General features: G+C 37.0%; 1 protein-coding gene across 6 annotated transcripts in view; it reads right to left on the bottom strand.

The window, feature by feature from the left end:
- The window catches only part of ITSN1 (intersectin 1), a 148,398-nt gene that overhangs the window by 15,933 nt on the left and 110,789 nt on the right, over nt 1-21,676 (bottom strand). For all 6 annotated transcript variants that reach the window (XM_074858259.1, XM_074858260.1, XM_074858263.1 and 3 more), the window contains 6 exons: nt 20,609-20,730; nt 17,489-17,606; nt 13,273-13,464; nt 3,008-3,129; nt 2,009-2,115; nt 442-625 (listed from right to left, as the gene is read on the bottom strand). In XM_074858259.1, the coding sequence (XP_074714360.1) occupies nt 442-625; nt 2,009-2,115; nt 3,008-3,129; nt 13,273-13,464; nt 17,489-17,606; nt 20,609-20,730 (845 nt within the window). The remainder of the gene's footprint in view (nt 1-441; nt 626-2,008; nt 2,116-3,007; nt 3,130-13,272; nt 13,465-17,488; nt 17,607-20,608; nt 20,731-21,676) is intronic.

Genomic DNA, 21,676 nt, shown 5'->3' with positions numbered 1-21,676 from the left:
GTAAAATGGTGTTAGTCAGTTCGTTTAAAACCCTGCAAAATGAGCTCCTCCAAGAAAGGAAAAGGTAAGGTAACAAATGAACACCATGCCTCAGCTAAATCTGTTCTTAGATCACAATGTCAGTGCAGCAGAATTTCTTGTATTTTTTACAACATATTCTTCACCTGCCTTGCCTGTACAAGAGATGGGCCTCTTTTTACTGTCCCAGCATTTTACAGCAAAACCATTATTAAACAAAGTATTTTATGGCTCTACAGTTGTTTGAAAAAATGTATTCCTTCAATGAAAAAATGTATTCTTTCAATGAGTGCTTAAGTCTGAAGACTTCATTCTAGCTGAACACAGAGCCAAACACTGTTTGAGACTACATTTTGCAAATTAGCAAAATGATGAGCTAAATCTACAGGGTACAAAATTCATGGCGATTGCTTCTTCTCTTACTTTAACAAACTCCTTGAACTCAGGGACTTCATCTGTCTTCTGCTGGATGAGCGCTGCCCCATTGAGCTGGCAGCTACAGAACCGAATGTAAGGCTGCATGTGTGGCAGCTGAGCTGTCAGTATGTCACCAATCATCTTCACTGGCATCTTCTCTCCAGACATCTTCTTACGCACACGCAAAGCCCTAAACATGAGAAGGTCATGTGTGTTTTATAAGGAGACCACTAAAGAATGATTCCTCTTATGGAACATATGGTTTCTTATTCATTATTGAAACAAAGAGATTCATAAACAGATCAGCTACAAGATTTATTGCATATGGTAAGAATAAAATAATCAAGATTGCACCCTCAGCCAACATTTTTCCCTCTTGTGGTAACCAAACTGTTATTTGACATTAATTTAATGCAATGCCAGATCAGATACAATACAAAAAGGAGTGTAATTTCTTTTTCTATTAGTTTAGAAGGAGAGTAACAGATGTGCTCATGAATGAGGAATAAAAACCTTACCACTACTTTAAGATCAAAGCTACTTCTAGTTTTTAGCCTGGTTTCCTAAGGAAAGGAGGTTTATTGTCATTGAGTTGCTTGCATTTGTCTTATCACTGCCATAACTTTTCAACTTGTGGGCCATTTTCGAATACATTTTACAAAAAAGTAGGTATCTCAAAGGTATAAAATCCCTGTAAATTCAGTGAAAATTAGCAGCTCATTAGAGAAAAAAGGAACTTTATTATTCTCTCACTCAGGAAGACGCAGGTTTAACTCAATCCTCACTCAGTTTCTCCAGCAATGACCAGATGAGCAACCTGCACGCATGTTCCTCCAAACCAGCTACAGCATTTACTGCGTCTTGCTGAAGCAGTAGGGATGGGTGAGAAGGATGCAAGTAGGAAGGAATTGGATCCATCAGAGGCCACAGAGAATGAAGGGAGAAATAAGGATACTTGCACTTTGTGGAGTTTCATGGTAGAGAGTTGGGGTTGCAGTAGTTGGGGACTTTGGAAGGAAAGGTTCAGGGTACACTGGACACAAATCCATAGGAAACCAGGCTTTGCTGGTGCCACTTCTCATAAACCAGCTCGTTCAGGTGCTCTAAAGCTACAATAACTAAAGAAATGCAGCAGCTAACCCAGAATAAGGGAGGCAGAGGTTGTTAGGACTTGTTTTGTGTTCACAAATAATAGGACTGGAACTGGGTATGGGCTGTGACAGAGGAAGTAAAATTCTATGACAGGACTGTGGGGAGCCTTGGCAGGCACTACTCTTGAGAAGAGGTTGATCTTGCCTTCTGGAGCACACGTACACCACGAACAAAGTAAGTGCAAATACTTAGTCAGCAAAGAACTGCTGGATTTTTCTCAAGTCATTTTTCTCAAGTTTTTTTCTCAAGTCATAGCAAACATTGTTAATATTTTGCTTTTTCCATCAAGGAAAAATGCATGGCCCTTTTGCTTACTGGCAGATATTGCATAACTGGCAGATATTTTTGTGCAGCTAAAAGGAGAAGCAGAGGGAGAGGCCCATGATTTGTTATTGCTAAATATGGGGGGAAAAAAACTTACTTCAGTAGTTTTATATTGCACATAATCAGCTCCTTCCAATTAACAAAAATCATAGCAACTTCTTTTTCTGTTAGCAGCTCAGATTCCATTAGTGGTTTCTGGAAGATCTATAGATTCAGAAAATTAAGCAATTTAGAAAGTATATGGTAAGCATAATCAAAGTGAGTAAGACTGATGATGCTCATTCCCTTAGCCTGGAAGTGAAAATCTTTACATCAGAGTAGCACTTGACACTCAGTGGAACAGACTTCAAACATGCGCCGTGCCCTAGAGATCCATAGTGTTCCCTGATAACATGTTCGTGAGTGGCGTGTAGCTTTAAAAGAGAATACTCCAAATTTGTGTTGGTGGTGCAATTATGACCTGGATAATCTGTTCAAAACTTGGAAATTTTAGTCAAAGGTCTCCTGCAAAATATCACAGGAATACTTTGATAATACAACTGAAAATACATTTTACTTTGGACTCTTTTATGGAAGTTCTGATTTATGTCACAGTGTTTCAGGTTTGCATATCATGACATCTTTTTCAAAAAGGGGCTTTCCTTCTCTGTCCAAAGAGTTGTCTAAGTCAGTTGCCTGTACTAATTCCTTTTTCCACATAAGAAACGCACCTTGTAAACATTTAAAGAAAAACACAGTAAGTTAAAACTGAGTGACACTGTGAATGTGGAAAATGTGCTTCAAGCTTTAAGAACTTATACATGAGAAATAAACATTCAAAATCAGGAGCAAAAGAGTTTACTAGAATGATACTTTAAATATCAGTGTTTTGCTGATGGTAACACAAGGGCTTAACATTAGTTGCACCCACACCCATACAGACATGCATATGTATCTATATAGAGAGATATATATAGATATGAAAACTTAATACAGATCATCCCTAGGAAGTCAAACATGGCAGTGATATAAAGTGAGTTTGCATAGTTAAATTACTGATTTACTTTAAAAAGATGGATGATTAAAACCTGCTCCTAAAGCTGCTGTGCCATCTTACCTCTGTGACCAACTGTAGATCATTTACATAGTTCTCTTCCGTGACAATGAGCTCATGGATGTACCCCTGCCTTTTTCTTTCGGTAGGCGTCAACATATCCAGAAGATGCAAGTCTGCACACCCTGGAAAACACAAAAGGATCCTAGATTTTACTTATGGTCATTTGCAAATTAATTCAGATCCATAGCAGTTCAAGTAATGCTTAACGAACAGTAACTACGGTCTGTGCAGTTCAGTTATTATTCACATGTAATGGCACAACGCTAACAACGCTTCATCTCTTAGTGACTCAAAACATTGTATTTAACAACTTTTTAAAAAAAAAAAAAATCAAGGACATTTCTAAGTGTTAACTTCTCTGGTGGCAAAGATTAAACGTCCCCCCCCACAGCTACCTTCCCATTTCTTTCCGACCTCACTCTGAAGTTCACTGTCCCCTTTAGTTGTGTCATTCAACTGGAACCACCCTGTAAAACAAATCCCCAAATGGATGGCTGTTAATAAAAAAGGGGGCAAAGACTTCATTTGGTATTACTGCCAAAGAAAATGGAGAGATATCCTAAAAGGGAACAGAATTTGGAAAGAGTGCTATAGTGACCTTAATGCTCTGATGGTCACTTTAGAAATATATATAAGCCCTCAGTTTATCGATACTTTAAATTCAAGTTTCACCTTTATCCATTTAGTCAAAGTAGGCATCCTAATCAAGAAGGTACTGCAGAGCTTATTTACTTCTCCACACTTCAATTAAAAATTGCTTCTAAATATTTGAAGGACTTGAGCCAGAACACACGAAGGTCAGTGGAGATTGCTACATGGATTTCACTAATTTATAGGTCAAGCCAAAGGGGTTGATTATTTTTCTCGTTTATCTTTAAAAGCATGGGAAAAGTTTGTAACTAAGAACTCATCTTCCATCAGTTTTGTTCTTTAATTTTTGCAGAAAACCTCCCTTGAGTTTATCCTGTGTAGATGTTAGAATTTTTGTATAAATTCTAGAATCTCAAATTTTATTTTCTATTCTGAATCAGACCAGAACATTTAATTATATTTTTTTCTGTAAGCCAGTATTTTTCAGCTGAGCTTAATTAAATTCTTCTGAGACTTGCAAGCAGAATGTTTTGTTCCAGTTTCACTGTTAAAACTATTTTTATTACTTTTCTGCATAAAATAAAATGCATTTCAAAAAGCAATGGTGATTTCAAACAGGTTGAAAACATTTTGCTTTAAAAATGCACTATTTACAACTACTTCTACACAATCAAAATTCTTCAGTTTAATTCTTTCCCCCACCCCTCAGTGAAGTATGGGCATATTCAGTATAGTCCCCACTGAAACAAATTCTCCTTATGGAAAAAGTTCTGACTGAAAAATATTCAAGGAGACCTTCACTTCATGGGGTTTAAAATGGTCAAGGCTTTTTTTTTACACTGTTCACCAGCATCAACAATGACACCAACCTACTGAGATCTGGCAGGGATGTTTTTAGATCAGGTGTTTACATATGCTTTCACAAAGTGAACCACTACTGCTCCTAATCACATCACATCACACCCCGGAAACTCCTTCAGTTCTTTGTTATAGTATTTACTGCATTTTTAGCTTCCTGAATGTAACTCAGGAGCTGATTCTGCACTATGCCACTGTCAAGGTCCACACGTATCACCATTAAGTTTTTCATGGACTACCGTCAACTGCTGCTTCAACTGAAAAGGTAAGAATAGATTTGACTTAAAGATTTTTATGTTCTTTTTTTTTTTAAAAAAAAGAAGAGTAGATACAGACAGTCAAGATAGTTTCTCTGATTAAGAAGCTGAGAACAGATCAGACTGGAAGCATAAGCATATTGATAATGCTCCTCTGAGATACAGTACATTGCAGTCCTTTAGAAGATGCAATTGAAACTTTGCTTGAAATAAAAAGTAGGTTTTGAGAATTATCAATCTTATGCCAAAAAAATGACAGCACTAGGCACATTTCAAAAGCCAAAAGTTTCGTTTCTGTTTAATAAATGGCTGCTTTCAGAGCATTTTTTTAGTCATCATGTAAATCAGAGGTCTAATAAACAGAACTAGTTCTCCCCATGCACTGTCAGCTTCATTAAAAGTGAACAAAGTGTTTAATTATTTTTCTCTAGAGACTGGGGAAGTTTACTTCAAAGATGCTGATGACCTTGGTTTGAAGCGTGGTTTCCAACCACCAACCTTTTAGAGGAAGCATTTAACGTTTTGAATCATAATATATTTTAGCAGCTAGCTTGACAGCCAGCCAACTGGGATGTAAGTGGGCTACTCTGACCTTGAACAAATGGTCTACTTTTGGTCTACTAAATATTTGGGAAAATACCTTGCTTCAATCTGAGCAGAACATGCAGGAGACACTTTTCTCATAAAGTATTTTCTTCATGAGGTGCACAAGTACAAAGATTCTTCTTGTCTTTGTATTAAAAACACCAAAGAAGAACTGGCTTTCTTTCCAAGTGGAAATGTCAGGCCATAGGGCTCTAGCTAGTTTTTCATGGATGCCAAAGTACTGTGCAAAGTACTTTTACAAACACCTAAATTCCACTTGCAGCTGTAATAATAACATTCTAGAATTCAATTCACTAAAAGAGACTCCTGCTAGGGGCTAGAAAGCACCCTTGATATCAGACATTTCCACCGACAGATGGGAAGGCTCTGCTGCGGGTAAAGTACAGGACATTACCTCAGTGTAGAGTTGGTTAATGTTTCTAACTTAAAGCACACAGATAGTCCCTCATGCATACAGTCATTCAGGTACTTAAAATCAGGCACTGGCATTTGTCTTTTCAGTTACTGAGTGCTCCATTCTTTTGTATTTTCTCTCCTGATCTGAGAAAGTAGAGTGCTGGATCCCATCTAGAAGGTGCCAAATTTGAATTCTTAGCTACACTAGTAAACTCAGAAAAGAATGGAGAAATTACAATGGCTAACTTGGTATGCTCATAGTACTGTGAATAAGCAGATTTCTGCCCTTTAATTGAATAACCAGTACGACTCCATGCAGAGGCATTTGCACACACTCACCAGACTCGTTACTCTGTCTGGACTTACAGAGCCAACATGCAAATGTCTTAACTAGAAATCCGTGCTTTGACCTCCTACCACCACATGAACTTGTAGGATTAAGGGATTTTAGAAATGTAAAAAATAATTTCAAATATCATTCTAAGAAGTGTGTTGTTCCTCTTCCTTATAAAGTCAGCCCTGAAAATATGGGTCTTACAAGCTAATCACTAAGCTTGAAAACAATGAGTAAGGGATTCTGCTTTTTCAGAAGGAAGTTTCTGTCGTGGAACTTGCTGATCTACATGCATGGGCACAACTTCTGATTTCTTCTAATTTGGGGAGATTTTCTAAAAAAAGTAACTATCAGATTTCGCTGTACACTCCATGCTGGACCAGTCCCTAATGACAAGGTCACAGTAGACAGGAATCTGTTCTATTATAGAGAATGAGAAGCCGTAAAAAATTATGTCACAGTTTTCCTCCAAAACTTTAAGCAGGGGGGAATAGCACATCATGACAGCATTCCTTCACTCAGACAAATTACAGAATTTCACCAGTCAGTCTTCTTATCAACTAGCTTCAGATGCAACCACCAATTTCCCATAAATATCTTGTGGGATGGACCCTCCACTGAGAGACTACCTCAAGCTTTTGCTAAGGACAGCTCAGAGTCTGGTGAACAAACAGATCTCTCCATCTCAAGCTTCTGTGATGCAAAATCCCATTTCACAGCTATTTTCAGCGATTTCAGCATGTTTAGAATTTCTCAACTGGACTAGCATGTCCGTTTATTGTTAGAGCAGAGCGTTTCCCTCTGAGAAGGATGGAAGTAGGATCTAGAAACAAGTCTGGAAAGTCCCACTTGCAAAATATTAAGCATTACTTTTTTTTTTTTTGCCCGGACCAGTCACCACCAATACATGTGCCTCCTCCTCCTGTTCGCAGCAGCCAGCGATTATCAGGGGAGGTATTGACACTGCCAATCCACACAGGCCAAGCAACAGACTCAAGGATCTTTCAAAACAATTTCAGTTTTCCTTTTTTTAAAAATTCTAGAATGTGGCCAAGTGTAGTCCTCAACAACATATGTTTGTGATACACTACCACCATTTCCACTTCACAATAGCAAAATCTTTCTGCAGTGTTTTAGGGTTAATACCTATTTTCTATGGAAAAGGAAATGTTTTAGTAATCAAGGGAAGGACAAGAAGACAACAGGTGAGACAGTTGGGAAGGAAACCTACTAAATCCTTTCAGAAAAAAACAAACATGTCTACCACTCCCTTTCCACAATCTGCTTGGGGAGAACAAAATCTTATGTGTGAGGGCATGGATGCATCTAAAAATACAAACTGGCAGAGATAACCGATTCCTGGACTGGTTTATATCACAACAGGTAACTTTAAATCTCATCTCTGAATTATGACCCAGCACCTGTCTTGAGCCCCTGACCACTTACAGTACAATAACAGCAAATCAGTCAAGAGCATCAGCCATGGATCCAAACAGAAGGAACTGCACAGTCCAATTTTACATTGTCTTCTGCAAAAATATGTATGCTGTATAGGTACTTCACTTGTAATCAGAAATGTGGCAACTAAATGTAGTATTCTAAAAGTTCATATCTTTTAACAAACAACATTTTATTATTTTTTCACTTTCTCGGGCAGACTTTCAGCCATCATCTTTCCTTGGCCATCTTTCCTCAGGTCTTTCCCCACCCCCCAAAAAAATAAAGTGAAGGAGTCAAATCAGATTGATTGTAACACTCATCTGGATCCAGAATTACTCCAACATATGAAAGAATTCAGCAGGGAAAACTGCACTTGGCAGAAATGAGCGTGATGGAAAAAACATGAATCCAGTTTCAGCCATCTAGGCCAGGGCACAGAAAACCTTCATCTGTGACACTGATTTGAGCCCAGCTCGGAGGAGCACTCTGCTAGCACTGGCACCGATTCACAGCTGTCCACCGCTGGGTAATCAGCTGAGCCAGCAGCATCACATCAGCACTCCGTGGGTGAAAGCTGGTACCCAGACAGAACACAGACGTCAGGAACTGAACAGCATATAGGCACAGAGCTTCCTTCCTGCTGCTAGGGCCAGCTGCTGCTGAGGGGTCAGACTCAAAAAGGTAGGTACGGCATGAAGAAACAAATGAGAAACTTGTGCTAGAGAATGGAGCCAAGTCCTGTGATCAAGGAGCACCACAAGGCCACACGGAATCCAACACCTTCTAAAAGCTCTACACCTGCTTGCTGTAGGACAGCTACCTTGGGTATAAACATCTTTCCACCTTTAGACACTAACAGCTACTTTTTCCAAGAAATGCTTAATTAAAACCATTCCACAAGATTAAACTTCTTCTAAAATCTGACTTCTTATTTTGTGTTGCTCCACAGGATTAATAAAAGTTACAGAAGAAGAGTTACAGGTTTGATTCAAATTAGTTTCCAGCTCTAGGCAGACATTGCAATCTAAATTTTTGTGCTGAGGAGGAGCACTGCAGGGCTACAGGGGTACTTCTTCGGTTTTGGGTTTTTGTTTCCAAATTAAGATGTATGGAAAGGGGAGGGGAATGAAACAGCTATGAAACTTGCTGTAAGAAGCTATAGAAATTTGTTGCATATATCAGAATTATGTTTACACATACTATTAACACCAGATAGTTAACTCTCACGATTTCTCCTCACATGGACAATAACTCAAAATGAATCCATATCGATGGTAAAGTACTCCTTTGCAAGCTATCAAACACCAAGTACCAAAGCCCATAAAGTCTATATGTGGGAATGAAGTCTTTGTGAAAATAATTTATGTTTTTAACTGCATCCAGGACAACCTTCTGAAAACATTCTTTTCAGGGTTTGGAATCAAAAGGTCACCTTAGAGCTCCCTATTTAGCTAAGTAGCACCTTGTTATCCAGTTGTCTGTGTACATGCCCTTAGCTTGCAATTCAACTGATTAAATAATATTTGAGATTATGTTGTTCCTGGATTTACTGAAGTTGTCTAAAAAAAAGTTAAAAATAATAAGCCACTTACTGCAATTAGAAGAGGACTGCATACAAGGAGCTATTTAACAAGAAGTTAAACAGCTGGAGTCAATAATCACAAAGAACTAAGAAGAACTGCTTTAAAACCAGGGAACACAACCAAAACAAGCAGTTCTTTTGCTGCCTTGCAGGAAGACTATGGTAACAGGCCATTTTAAAATGTGTTCAGTGAGCTCACAGGGATCAAAAGAGATGCCACTGAAGCTCCAAAAGAATTGAGATTTAAATAAAACTGATTCTGAATATAAAGCAAAGTGTTCTTGATAAACCCACATTTCAGAGTCTTGAGTTGCCTTGGACAGATTTAAAGTATTGGAATGGATATTAACAAAATCCCTGAAAGAACATTTATGGGAATTCTTCCTCGGCAGGTGAATAGAGGAAGTTCTTCTCAAGGTAAACAGAAAAACTGCGAACAAAAAACCCCACTGCCACTTGGAGTGGTCTCTAAATCCAGCCTCCTCTACATCCCTCAAGTGACAGCTCCTGTGCAAAGGAAAAAGGTATTCGGCACATGAAAGTTAATATAAAGAATGCATTCAATTAACCAGGGAGCAGTAAGACTGATCTTTTCCTTAATCTTAACTTAAAATACAAATAAAATTGAAAATCATTTGAATGGTTTCTTATTTTTGTCTATGTAAGTCCTGTTTCAGCCTTGACTGGGATTAGCATTGGCTTTGCAGCTACAAATTCAAGGACCAAAGAAACAAGAGCGTGGCCACGTTTCCATCACAGGAGGCAACTGTTCTTTTGGAAATTGGTTTGCTTGCTGCAGTCCGGATCTGCAGCTTTGGGAGGTCACCATATGCCTTAGGAGGTTAAAGGTCTTTTCAGATGAACGAGGAAGGAGGACAGAGGGTCAAAACTGGACTGAGACATAACCCTGAAAAACTACTCTTTTTCATGGAAATAATCCATTTTCTTTATTACAGAATTGCTTTCATATTCCCTTTCTCATAAAAATATAAACAAAAATCCAGACAGGTAAGAAAGAGTAAGTGCAGTATTGTGTTCTCTGCTACTTGAGGGAAATCACTGATTATGAGGAAGATCAAACACTACCATGCCAAACTATAGTAGTACACTTAAGAACTTTAATAACTGAGTAAATAAACATTATAGGTATTTCAACAATGTATGTCGACATCAGCCACAATGGTTTGAATATCTTTGCCTAGGACATTTTAAATGTGGTTTGAAGTTTTTGTGAGTTAACTTTTCTCAACAATAGACTGATTGATAAAGCTGTTGTTCTGCTGAGTAGTACACAGCACTTCTGTCTGAGGAGCCCTGGCACAACATACACGTGTGTGTGTGTCTACAGAGGGACACCTTCAGGCTCTTCTTTTCACTTCAGTGGAAAACTGACCCCAGCAACTTTTAGGGCACAGTGATTTTGAAAATTTTTCATGAGACATCACTCTCAGCATTTTTAAGCAGCATGTTAGAAAACATGTAGCCTGCAGATTATCATAATAGCTTTATTTTTCTTTTCACTTGAGGAGAAAAAAAAAACCCAGCATCTGAATCTCCTATATCCAAATATTGCCAGTATTTCAATATATAGAGAAAGTATGTTTCTGGCCTGAAGTCATAAAAACAAAATGTCCCTTAGGACAAACACTTTTAGTAAAGTTATAAATCTTCCAAGAGAACAGCTCATTGTGGGAAAATAAGAGATATCCTTTCATTAAAATAACATTTTAATGCACAAAATATTGAAATAGTGGAGTAAAATCTGGCTACATCATCCTCAGTAAGCAAAACATTGGGCACTGAAAATGACAAGTATTATGTTCTGTTCAATTTCTGTCATACCAGGCAGCATAATTTTCAGCAAGTGGCTATGATGAAGAAAATTATTTTTTTTATGGTAGAGCGGTAAAGGAAAAATTTGTGCGTGTTAAATACTATCCTAAAAAGAAAGAAAATCTGTGCAATTGTGCATGTTTTAAGAATAGCGCTTCTGGCATAAAACACAGAGCCTAAGTCGATGTAAACCCATGGTAAAACAACAAAGAATACTTAATTCATCTACCAGTATAGTGTCAAAAAATGTCAACTGATTTGTATCATGTAGAAACCACTGCATAGAGAAAGAAAGGTGCAAAAGGTTGCAGATAATCATGATCAATCTGAGTAATTATATTGAAATAATATTCAAAGAAACAAGACAAGTGTCATTCTGAAATTAAACAGGTGGGCTTCAGGCTATTCTGGTGGCAAATTCATTACATGCACTAATGCCACTTCGTGAATTCTGTGTGTACACAGCAACAAGACAACAAACACATTTTAGTCTATCTTTTATATGAAGAATTTAATTATCTATACATGTAACTGATTTTAAAGGCTGTATTACAGTTGTTAAAGCTGCAGGTTTTTATATATTTATATAATTTACATTCATATTGATGAAATACTGAAGTGCAATTGAATAAGGAGCTTCACTTGTTCTTTGCACCACATGACGGGTCAGAAGGAGGGAGATGGGGTAGGATTAGAAACGCTACAACACTGCCAGCATGAAATTTAGAAATAAATGAAATACATAAACCAGAACATAACTAAATGGTAAAGTAATTAGTAGAAAGCTATATTGTGCTTGAGGCATTGGGAAGAGAGGGTTTCTGCACTGACAGCACCAGGCATTTCATCAAGAGCTTGTAACTAATGCTGGAAAGACAAACATGGCTTAGCTACAGCACATCTACTACATAAACTTGACTGTAAGCTCCATTTAATATTAATTTGTATAAATTCCACAGTCTAGTTTAAAAAATGTAAACATTGGAAATTAATTGCAGGGAGATATTTCTATACATTCTTTCTTGTCAGGAAAATTACTTGTTCAAAATGTGTTGTTCCATAGTCATAAGAAAGTAAAAATGAGAAATCAAACTTCATGTAACCAAGATGAAAATAAAGAAGTTAATTCTCAAATCCCACATGAATGTAGCATTCTACTGATTTCTGATATGAAAATGCAAAAAATGAAACATCTGAGACAAACACAAACCAGGGTGTTTTCTAACTGTATGCAGCTGCAAATAATGTGCAAAATAAAATTAACATAACTGCGATAACAACATTATGCAAGGTTACTATCTCTTGCATTGGAAGGAAGTTAATTTCTTCTCTCCACAATGTATTACACACTCAACAAGGAACAGCTGATACATACAATACAAAAACTACAACAAAATACCTTATCTGTAACTGGGCACATTTAAAGTTCCTTAAACTGATTTAACTCCTTCTGTTCTTTTGTAATTAAAAAAAAAAGAAAAAAAAGAAGACATATTGACAACACTGGACAAGTGAACAATAAAAAAGAAAGATACATAAAGTCTCAAATTTATGGACATTTGGAACAATTTTAATAGCACATGCAGCATTCCTTGATAGTGGGTCTTTTTGTACAAACAAAATTGCAATGAAGAAATTTAATTTATACTTTTCCTTTAAAAGGCTACAATATATATTTAAAAATAATTTTAAAACTACTGAAAGCACCTGTGCAAAGGTGGAAAAATTAGTTTGGTAACTCTGAAAGCCACAAAAGGACCCACTATCCTCTGATTTTTTTGTGGTTTTTTTTTTTGTTTGTTTGTTTCATTTTAATTTTGCGTCTATATCTATAGGTAATTAACTCAAACATTGCGATTACATGCAACTAATGTAAAATGAGGTAAACTGCTCTGCAGTGTGTTCTTCTACTCAGAAGGCAGTAGATGATCATGCTGGAAGCCACATGATCAAGGCTGCATCTCCCATCATCCCTCTGGGCAGTGATATGGGATAGTGGGTCTCTTTGAGGACTTTCAAGCCTGAGTGGGGGATGGACAACATATGATTCCTAGAAAAAGGAGGAAAACAACACATAAGCAAAACAAAACAATGAGCAAATTCAAGCTAGGAAAATGAGTCAGGCATGTAAACAGCATGGTGCAAAAATGATAAAGGGTAACATGCTACAAAGGGGATGGGAACTAAAAATAAAACAAACATAAAATAAGGTTTGCATTACAGAAGGTCTTCAAAGAGACTCTGGCAAGTGCAGCAGTGGTGAAGCTTTGAGTTCTGCAAACTACAGCAGAATCACAGCAATGCTGCATGTTTCATCTTAAAGTACTACACAAATAATCACAGCACGGCAGCAGAGAGGGTCACTTACATTGCTGGCTTGGGTCCATGTCTGTTGTCAGCTTCACATAGTTGGATGGAAAGAGACCCACTTGTCCATTCACCTCCCCTTTCCACCAGTCTGGGTCTTCCTTGTTAAGGACGTTTATAATCTGGCCTTTATTGAACGCTAGCTCATCGTCATTCTGTGCAGTGTAGTCATACATGCCAATTACTTGGCACACTGTAAGATAAAGGAAGAGGTCTATCGCACTGGTAATGTTTCAGCAAAAAATAAGCTCTGAGTAAAGCAGCTATGAACACTACAGATGTCACAGTACAGTTCCAAGACACTATGCTGATCTGAACCAGTCCTGCCACGGTCCTGCCCCTCTCCTCTGTGCCCCTGTACTGGTGCTTAGCTGAGCCCTCAACAAATTGGCTCAAGGTGATTGAAAGAAACAAAATATTTCCTAGCAGCATTGTGCTCTCAGTCAGCCTACTGAGGGGTCAGGATCACACTAGGGAGGGCAGAGCACAGCAGTGCAAACTGAGAACAGTGTAACCTGTCTGGAACTGTACCCAAGATACTTTTATTTGGAAGTGCTCAGCAGGAGAAGACTGGAAAAATTAAAAATTTTAGCAAAAAGTCAAACACTTCAAGGATGTTAACTTTCTATTAACACTTCTCTTTTACTTTATGTATATATATTTTTTTTCCCCACAAAAGCACCAGATTTGTTGTACATTTATAAAAATTTCATTTTGCATCCTTACCAACCTGTTCTGAAAAGCATCCTTTCCACCAGAACTGGTCAATGGACAAAAAAGTCTGTGAAACATTTTAAGTTCCACTACCTGAAGCCTGAAAAAGGCACTCTCTTCTAATTTAGCGCTGGGCATGCTCAACACAGCTCTCTAATTCAAGAGAAAGCCAACAGTGATATCCTTATAGTACCACTGAGGTGTTAGGAACACAAAGATCTTGGAAAGGATGAGAAAAATAAAAAGCATCCTAGGCCATTTAGGCTGCCCTTCTGGCACCACAGGACTGCTTCCAGCAGCCTATTTTCTATTTCCTTACTGTGAAACTCATCAAATCTGACCAGTTCTCAGAATACAGCTGTTTCTGTTCAACTATAATAGAGCAGTTTTCTTAATCCTCTAAAGCAGCAAGACTGTTTCTTTAAATAGATAACTTCCTCTATTTCTCTGAAGTTTTCTCTATGCCAAGTCACAGGGCTTCTGGTATTTTGCCTTGAGACACAAGACTTCTATCTAATTAGCCTAGCTGTCAGGTTCTCTCCATTATATTCATCCCAAAATTTTCTTTTATTTTCATTCTTGTACTCAGCCAGCAACTTATTTAAATCTGTCAAATAGCTCCTCTTTTTAAAATTTGTATTTCAGAAATTATTCAACTCCTTTTAGTTATACTTTGTGCCTGTTCACAAAGACCATAATCAAATAAACTCCACATCTAACAGGACTCTGCAAATGTCTCAATATTTAGCTTTGTTACTTGCAAAAGGGGGAAAGAACAGAAAGAAAATGTTTTAAAAGGGCCACTCACTGTCATTTGTAACACCTAGCATATCAGCTAGCCAAAGCGTAATGCCCCTGGATTACTGGAAATAAACCAGCATTTCTAAACGAATGTATATTATGATGTATTTCTGTTTTAGGTGGTTTTGTGCTTACAAAAGTTCAAATGTGTGAACACCACTGATGTTCACATTTCACTTTAAAGACCTGTGAATCTGTTTTACAGCATTCTTACTAGGGGTTTACAGGTTATTATTAACATTAAGAAGGATAAAAAACTTAAGATAGATCATACCTGAAAACAATAGATACATTAACAAATTTGTAACCCACTCTAGAGTTAATGGCTTTCAAGAATTTTTCATTCAGATAATTTTCTACTTCAAAGAATTTTATGAAATTTGGTGCTGTCCGGTAGTATCATCAGAATATCTGAATAGTCCAATGGGATCCCAAGAATCACCTTAAACTTGTGGATGTAATCTAAGACAATTCTTGAAGAGATAGGACCCCTCAAATTGAACCTGAAGCAGTGACCTCATCTTGATCTTATTTACGCTTGGTCACAAAGCTTAGAATATACCTTAGTCCTATATAGGAATATCTTATAGTAGTCCCAGCAAGAAAGTTGTTCATTTAAACTCCAAAAGCCATTGCTAACTACAGAAGCAAGCTATAGCCTACCTTCTCTGAGCTCCACTGATTTTCAGCCATTTGTTTCCTTTTTTAGAAAGATTGTCTATTGATTACTACTAGTCCTACTGCAACAGCAGAGGAAATCCAGGTTCTCATACAACACTCACAGCGTGAGCTGTAATGTTGAATGTCTTTAAACAAGCAGAATGGCTGAAACACACTTCCCGCTATTCCTGTATGGTGAACTTCCTTATGCCTGACTAGCTTCAAGAGGCAGCAACATTGTTCTTTCCACTTCTCAACATCAGGAAGGACATGTTCACGACACAAGTTTAAAAGGGAACATATACAAAGCAGTCAGAAATTAAGAAAACTTCAAAGTATGAAGCAAAATTGTCCATGCAACAGAATTAAAAAAAAATATGTTGTTAAAGTCATGCAGTTTGCATTGGCAGATGGAGAGCATATACATCAAAACAAAATGACAAAAGAAACAGAGATTTAGAGGATACTAGTTTCTGATGGCTCCCCTACCTGCAAAACCCAGACAGTAATGGTACACTCTCAGACTCTTCATAATGCACCACCTTGGGCATTATTCAACCCTTGTAGATGGTTTTCTTCAGGCTTTCCACGTCTTTTGCTATAGCAAGCCTCCCTACTAACATACTTCTGCTATGAAGATGCTTCTCAAGCATTAACCTCTTACATTAACAACACAGTTAGTGAGGCCATCTATCATAATGGAAAGACAAGATTCTTCTTCTCATCCTCCAAAATGAAAGGTCTCTAACAAAGTTGAATTTGATAAAAATGAATGTCATCAAGATTTTGATGTTCTGTGGGCAATGAAAAAAGTGCTAAAAAGTTTATTCTGTAAAAGTTTTATTAGCATCTGTGAAAAGTCCCAGACTGTCAAACCTGAAGTAATTAAGAAAAAAGTTTAAAAAGATCCCATCATACTGCCTTGTAAAAATATGTGTCTCAATGGCGAGTTACTATTTTAACTGCAGGACCCAAACTCACGAGTCTTTATAGAGGTCTGTTTTTCTGCATATTTATGACTAGCACCAAAGGAGCCAATTAGCACCATGTATAACATTTGCTTTCTCTGATACGGTATTTTTATTTATACCAACGACACATGAAACTAATGCCTCAGTATTTTATTCTAGTTCCATAAACTGCGTAATAATCCTTCATACGTATTTAAAGGAGAAAATTATGCTCACTACCATTTTTCATTTAGAAACATTTATTTCATTTTATTGATAGACAGTCAAAAATTGGCCTGGGGAAGCAGCAAGCTTTTGTCCCCTGCCACCACCAGCTAAATCCAAACAGACGACAGACAACCACGTGAAGTCTTCTGGGTAGCTTATAGAAGAAAATGCATCCATTCTACATGTTTTTGATAGACAAGAATCCTCTTTACTTAGTACTACACCAAGTCACAAGCCCAAAATCGTTCAAGACTGAAACAGTCACAAAGAATGAACTTCTTGTTCTCTGTCTTTTGCCTGTCTTTGTATCTTGCAGTTGGCTGACAGGACTGTTTGATATTGCCTGTGGTGGAGCTGTGACAAATAGCTTTAAAAACATAATGGTCTATCGCTCTTGTATTCTTTCATAAACCTTAAAATATGTAGCCATACAGGAGAAAAAGCTACATCTTAATTTAAATGGTTTTCTCACATTTCACCTTAGGAAAAATAAAAAGTTCCAAATGAGAGGTGCCTCAACTGCTAAGTCCATGCATCATCCTGAATCTTTAAAAACTCCTTTACTACAATTAGTGCAAAGAAATAGGACTGATAATTTGAATGCTTTACTCTAAGATGTAATGTCAGAGATGGCTTTTTAGCACTTAACAGTTCACACTTGAGGGACCACCACCATAAATATACAGACCAATTGTATGTTTTTCTCATTTAAAAGAAAAAAAAATTAAAATGAAGAGTTTAACCAAAGTGACTAGTATAACAGATACTAAATATCCTACTGAATGTCCATAATTATTTTTAGAAGTCGTACTGTAAATTACACATATTAAAAAGCAACTTTGTTAAAGCAACTGCATTGCTTACCTGAAGGTAATGCTGTTGATTTAGGTAGCTCGGTTGGTGTAGTTTTACTGGTACCAGGGCTCAGAAGTTTTACATAATTTGCAGGGAACCATCCTATCTGCCGTTTTTTCCCTCGTGCCTAGTAAAAAAACCAATTCTTTTAAGAGGATTAAGCACATCAATAAATCCTTAGACAAGGTAATTCAGCTAATAGTTTAACTACTTGCAGTCACACTATTTCAGAACAAGAAAAATGCGTTTTATAAGGAAAAAGTCAGCTATTTTTGTGGTAATAGTTTAGCATTATGATACTTCTATTACGTGAAGTAAGCTTTCATAATATATAAATAGTAGTTTATAATATCTAAACAGTAGTTATTTACTACTAATTTGAGTGTTTTTTACTTAACAGTGTTCCTACTTTGTGTGCTTTATAATTAATACTACAACCCTGATTCTTCTGAAAGATTTCTGATTCTGTTTAAACCATAACTATAGAATAATAGGCTAGCTATTGCATTAATGAGTGGCAGCATTTAAATGCTTTTTCATTATGCAAAGAATTGTATTTAGATACCTAGATTGTGATAGTTTAAATAGAGACTAAGAATCCAAATTACCTCTTTTCTTTTAAAGAAACAGTATCTAAACTTTATTTAATAGTCTCTCCTGCCTGAACAACAGAGTATAAACATATGTCACATTAACCAAGTGCTAAGAGAACAGCAAAACATTATGGCAAGAAAAAAATGGGTACAGTTTGGATTCAATACAAAATCCCAAAGCCAGATTCCAATCAAACAAAAATTAAGTTTTGGCAACTACATTTGGATAGACACTCTCCACATGATCCTAGTAAGTAGATATTAAGATTTTGGAAAACACTGGGTGTTCTCATGCCTATCTAATCAGAGAACATCAGTACAAAAACGTGGTGCACACATGTATCAGTGTGCGTGTGGTCCACGTGTGCATGCTGAGAGCAGCAGGTTACCGTACACCTGGCCTACAGCAGCGCTCTGCAGTTTGTAAGGCAGCTGCAGTGAGTCACTGTCAGAGACAGGATATTGGGACAGATGAACTGCAGGTCCGATCCAGTGTGACAAAGCTTGTGTCACCAAAGCAGGATAGGAATTTCACAGAAACTGCATCTTGTTATTTTGCCAACTGCATTGTTCATTGCAAATAAAAGACGACGAAGAATCCTTACTGTAAGAAAGCTTATTCTAGACCTTTGAATCAAATCTCAGCTTCTAAATCTATTAAATCTATGTTAAGAATAACTATTTATTCTCTTTCTGTGTTGTTAGAATAAGACTGGAATATTGGGCATGTAGAATTTTGCCTTTTAAAACAAAACAGATATTAATTTTAGCGGGAAAAGTCATCTAACACATATACTGTTCTTTAACTACTTCCTTCCCTTTCTTTTTCTTTACTGAAGTGTATCTAGAACATTCATTTTAAGATATTCTGGAAGACTGCATTAAACCTGGCAATGTAATGCTTAACACATTTGCCTTGCTTTACCTTCACTCAGACCTCTAAGACAAGCATCATCAAAATTTACTTGAGACTGAAACTGAATTGTACATGGACTTCTAAAAAATCTGCCACTTTGAAATTAAATACATAAAGAAAAGTTAATATTAGTGCCCTTCGCCAAACCTTGTAATCATTTCACTACCTGGAGGGGGCGGGGGGCGGGGAGGTGTTGCTGCTTTTATATTTAATCAATTCCTCAATCCATTTCACCATACTGCTGCATTAACCTTTGTGCTCACATAACAAAGGAGCAAGAACTAGTATTACAGGGTTGGAACAGGAGAATGAAAAGATTAGGTAGGGACTGCTAATGAAGAAAAAAACAACTTGTAAAACCATACGTAATATAATACGGTATCGAGAGTTACATACGAGTATTTACACAATCAAAAATTAATTTTAAAAAAAACCTCACATTAACCACTAAGTGGTACTTGTGACAGCTCTTGCCCAGTGAAGCTTATTTTCTATCTTAAAACACATTTAATGTGAGACTCTTTCAAGCTACAAGTTAACAACAACATAAAGGTTAGTGAGAATGAAAACCAAAGCAATCCTGGAAGATGATTTCTTCACAAAAGATGAAAAAACACCACCAGGAAAGCCAAAAAGGGCAGCTAGTAATGCAGAAAAAAATATTTGTTAGTTTGAGCATCTGCGTTGCAAAAATAAATCAATTACATTCTTTCATGTAATATTCCCTGTTAAAAAACCCAAAACCAAACAAAAGCTTATTCAGTGGTAGGGGGGGGGGGGGGGGGGGCGGGGGCGGGAAATCGCCACTGAAAATCATTGAGAATCAAAGTTTCCAAACTGTCAGTTCTACTCTTAAAAAGCCCTGGTTAAAATATTTTATTATTATCTTCTAATACAACACTAAAGCTCTCTCCTAGCTGATGCTTGCAACAGACACCATTCTTTTCACTCTTCTCCATTAAACTGAGCTGTTGCTGAGATGGGGACTGGTATTCTACACTGTCACATTCATTAAGCAACTTGAAAAAGTGGTGGCCATCTTACAAAAAACACTGCTGTAAAATTATTTTCAATCTTTCAACAAAAGGGATAGCCAAACTTTTGACTGAGGCATTTAGAAAGCTTCTTAGGAAGAGATTCAGAACTGTGCACACCAATATTTCCTCCGCTTTCACAGTGCACACAGGTATCAGCTGATCCAAATCCACGTGATATGCACAGTCACTGCTGGAACGGGACATACATGTCACTTAACCCAACAGTCCCATACACTCCTGTTGCATGGTTGGCTTTCCCCATCACCTGACAACTGCTTTTTTGCCTCCAGGAAAATGTACAAGGGAGTGGACTGCAGGCTGGGTCTGATTTGTGAGATGGGTATCCTTGACTTACAACGAGGCACAATGGCTTCCTCCTGCTGTCCTCCAAAGTTATTTCAAGTTCAAGGAATTGTAATGTATGTATATTTTTGTAAAGGCATTTTATTTGTAAATGCTTAATTGCAGAACATTTTCAAAATTATTTATCATTGATGCATTCATCATTTTGAACTATTGAAAAATTACAGATTTTTTTAACATGGAATTTTATTTAAAAAAAAAAAACAAAACAGTAACTAACTTGGAGCTCTCCTTCCCACCAGCCACCTGGATTCTTCTTTCTGATAAGAATCAACTGACCAGGAGCAAGAGTAAGCTGTTCTGGACCCGTTGCTGTGTAAGAGGCAATAACTTGGGCAATTTCTGTTGAAGTGGGGGGGAAAAAAAAAAAGTTAATTTGAAAAAACCTGAACACATTCTATACATCACTAACTCTGCTATTATCACTGGCACCGTACATCCATTTTGTATTTCTTCCCATAGTATTGTTATGTACTTAAGTAGTTCCATGAAAACATATGGTAATTGTAAAACTGATCAGAAGTTCATAGCACTACAGAAATAAAAGAGAGGTCAGCAGCTCTATGGGTGGGATAGAAAAAATATTTGAAATAGAGAAGAAGAATAATGACCATCAGAGCCATATGGGTCTTAAAATCAAGCGTCATAATACTGTTTCCCAATAAATACATTTTTGTAGCATCAGTTTGGACTAAGCTTCCTAAAAAGAGAAGATACATGTTGATGATAATATAATGAAGAAGTTGAAGAGAGATGCAAACTAATGAAGGGCTGCAAAAAATTTCTTACCACTAGACTAGACAAAAAAATTAATGTTTTCAAAATGTAACAAACAGGATTTCCTTTGAAATCTTTTTTCCATGAACATTAGTACAAAACTGGTGCCTTATTTGACCAGCTATCAGCATGATTGTGATGCAGAGTAACCATGAGCTCACAATTATCTCTCCATTAAATTAGCCAAAGTAGACAATAGTTTACTCAGTTTTACAGTGGTTGTGGAAAGACAGATGATAACTTAGTCACCGTAAAGTCTGGCATGGTTAACCCATTTTCTGAATCAATCTGAACTTACAGGAGCTTATTAGCGGCTATAGGTATTACAGTAGGTATGACAGCTTTTAAGTCAGGTTTAGCATGTCATCAAACCATGGGTGATGGAGAACATCCTCAAAACTACAATAATTCGGGACCTTTCGTAAACAAAAGATGGTAGATTTGGGATCTTTTTAGCTTTTGGTAAGTTAAACCTTTTAAACTGCTACATTTACGTAGTCCCTTTTCAGTC

This window comes from Strix uralensis, chromosome 2, assembly GCF_047716275.1.
Source record: "Strix uralensis isolate ZFMK-TIS-50842 chromosome 2, bStrUra1, whole genome shotgun sequence".
NCBI classification, from domain to species: domain Eukaryota; kingdom Metazoa; phylum Chordata; class Aves; order Strigiformes; family Strigidae; genus Strix; species Strix uralensis.
This window is presented reverse-complemented; position numbering and strand designations above follow the sequence as displayed.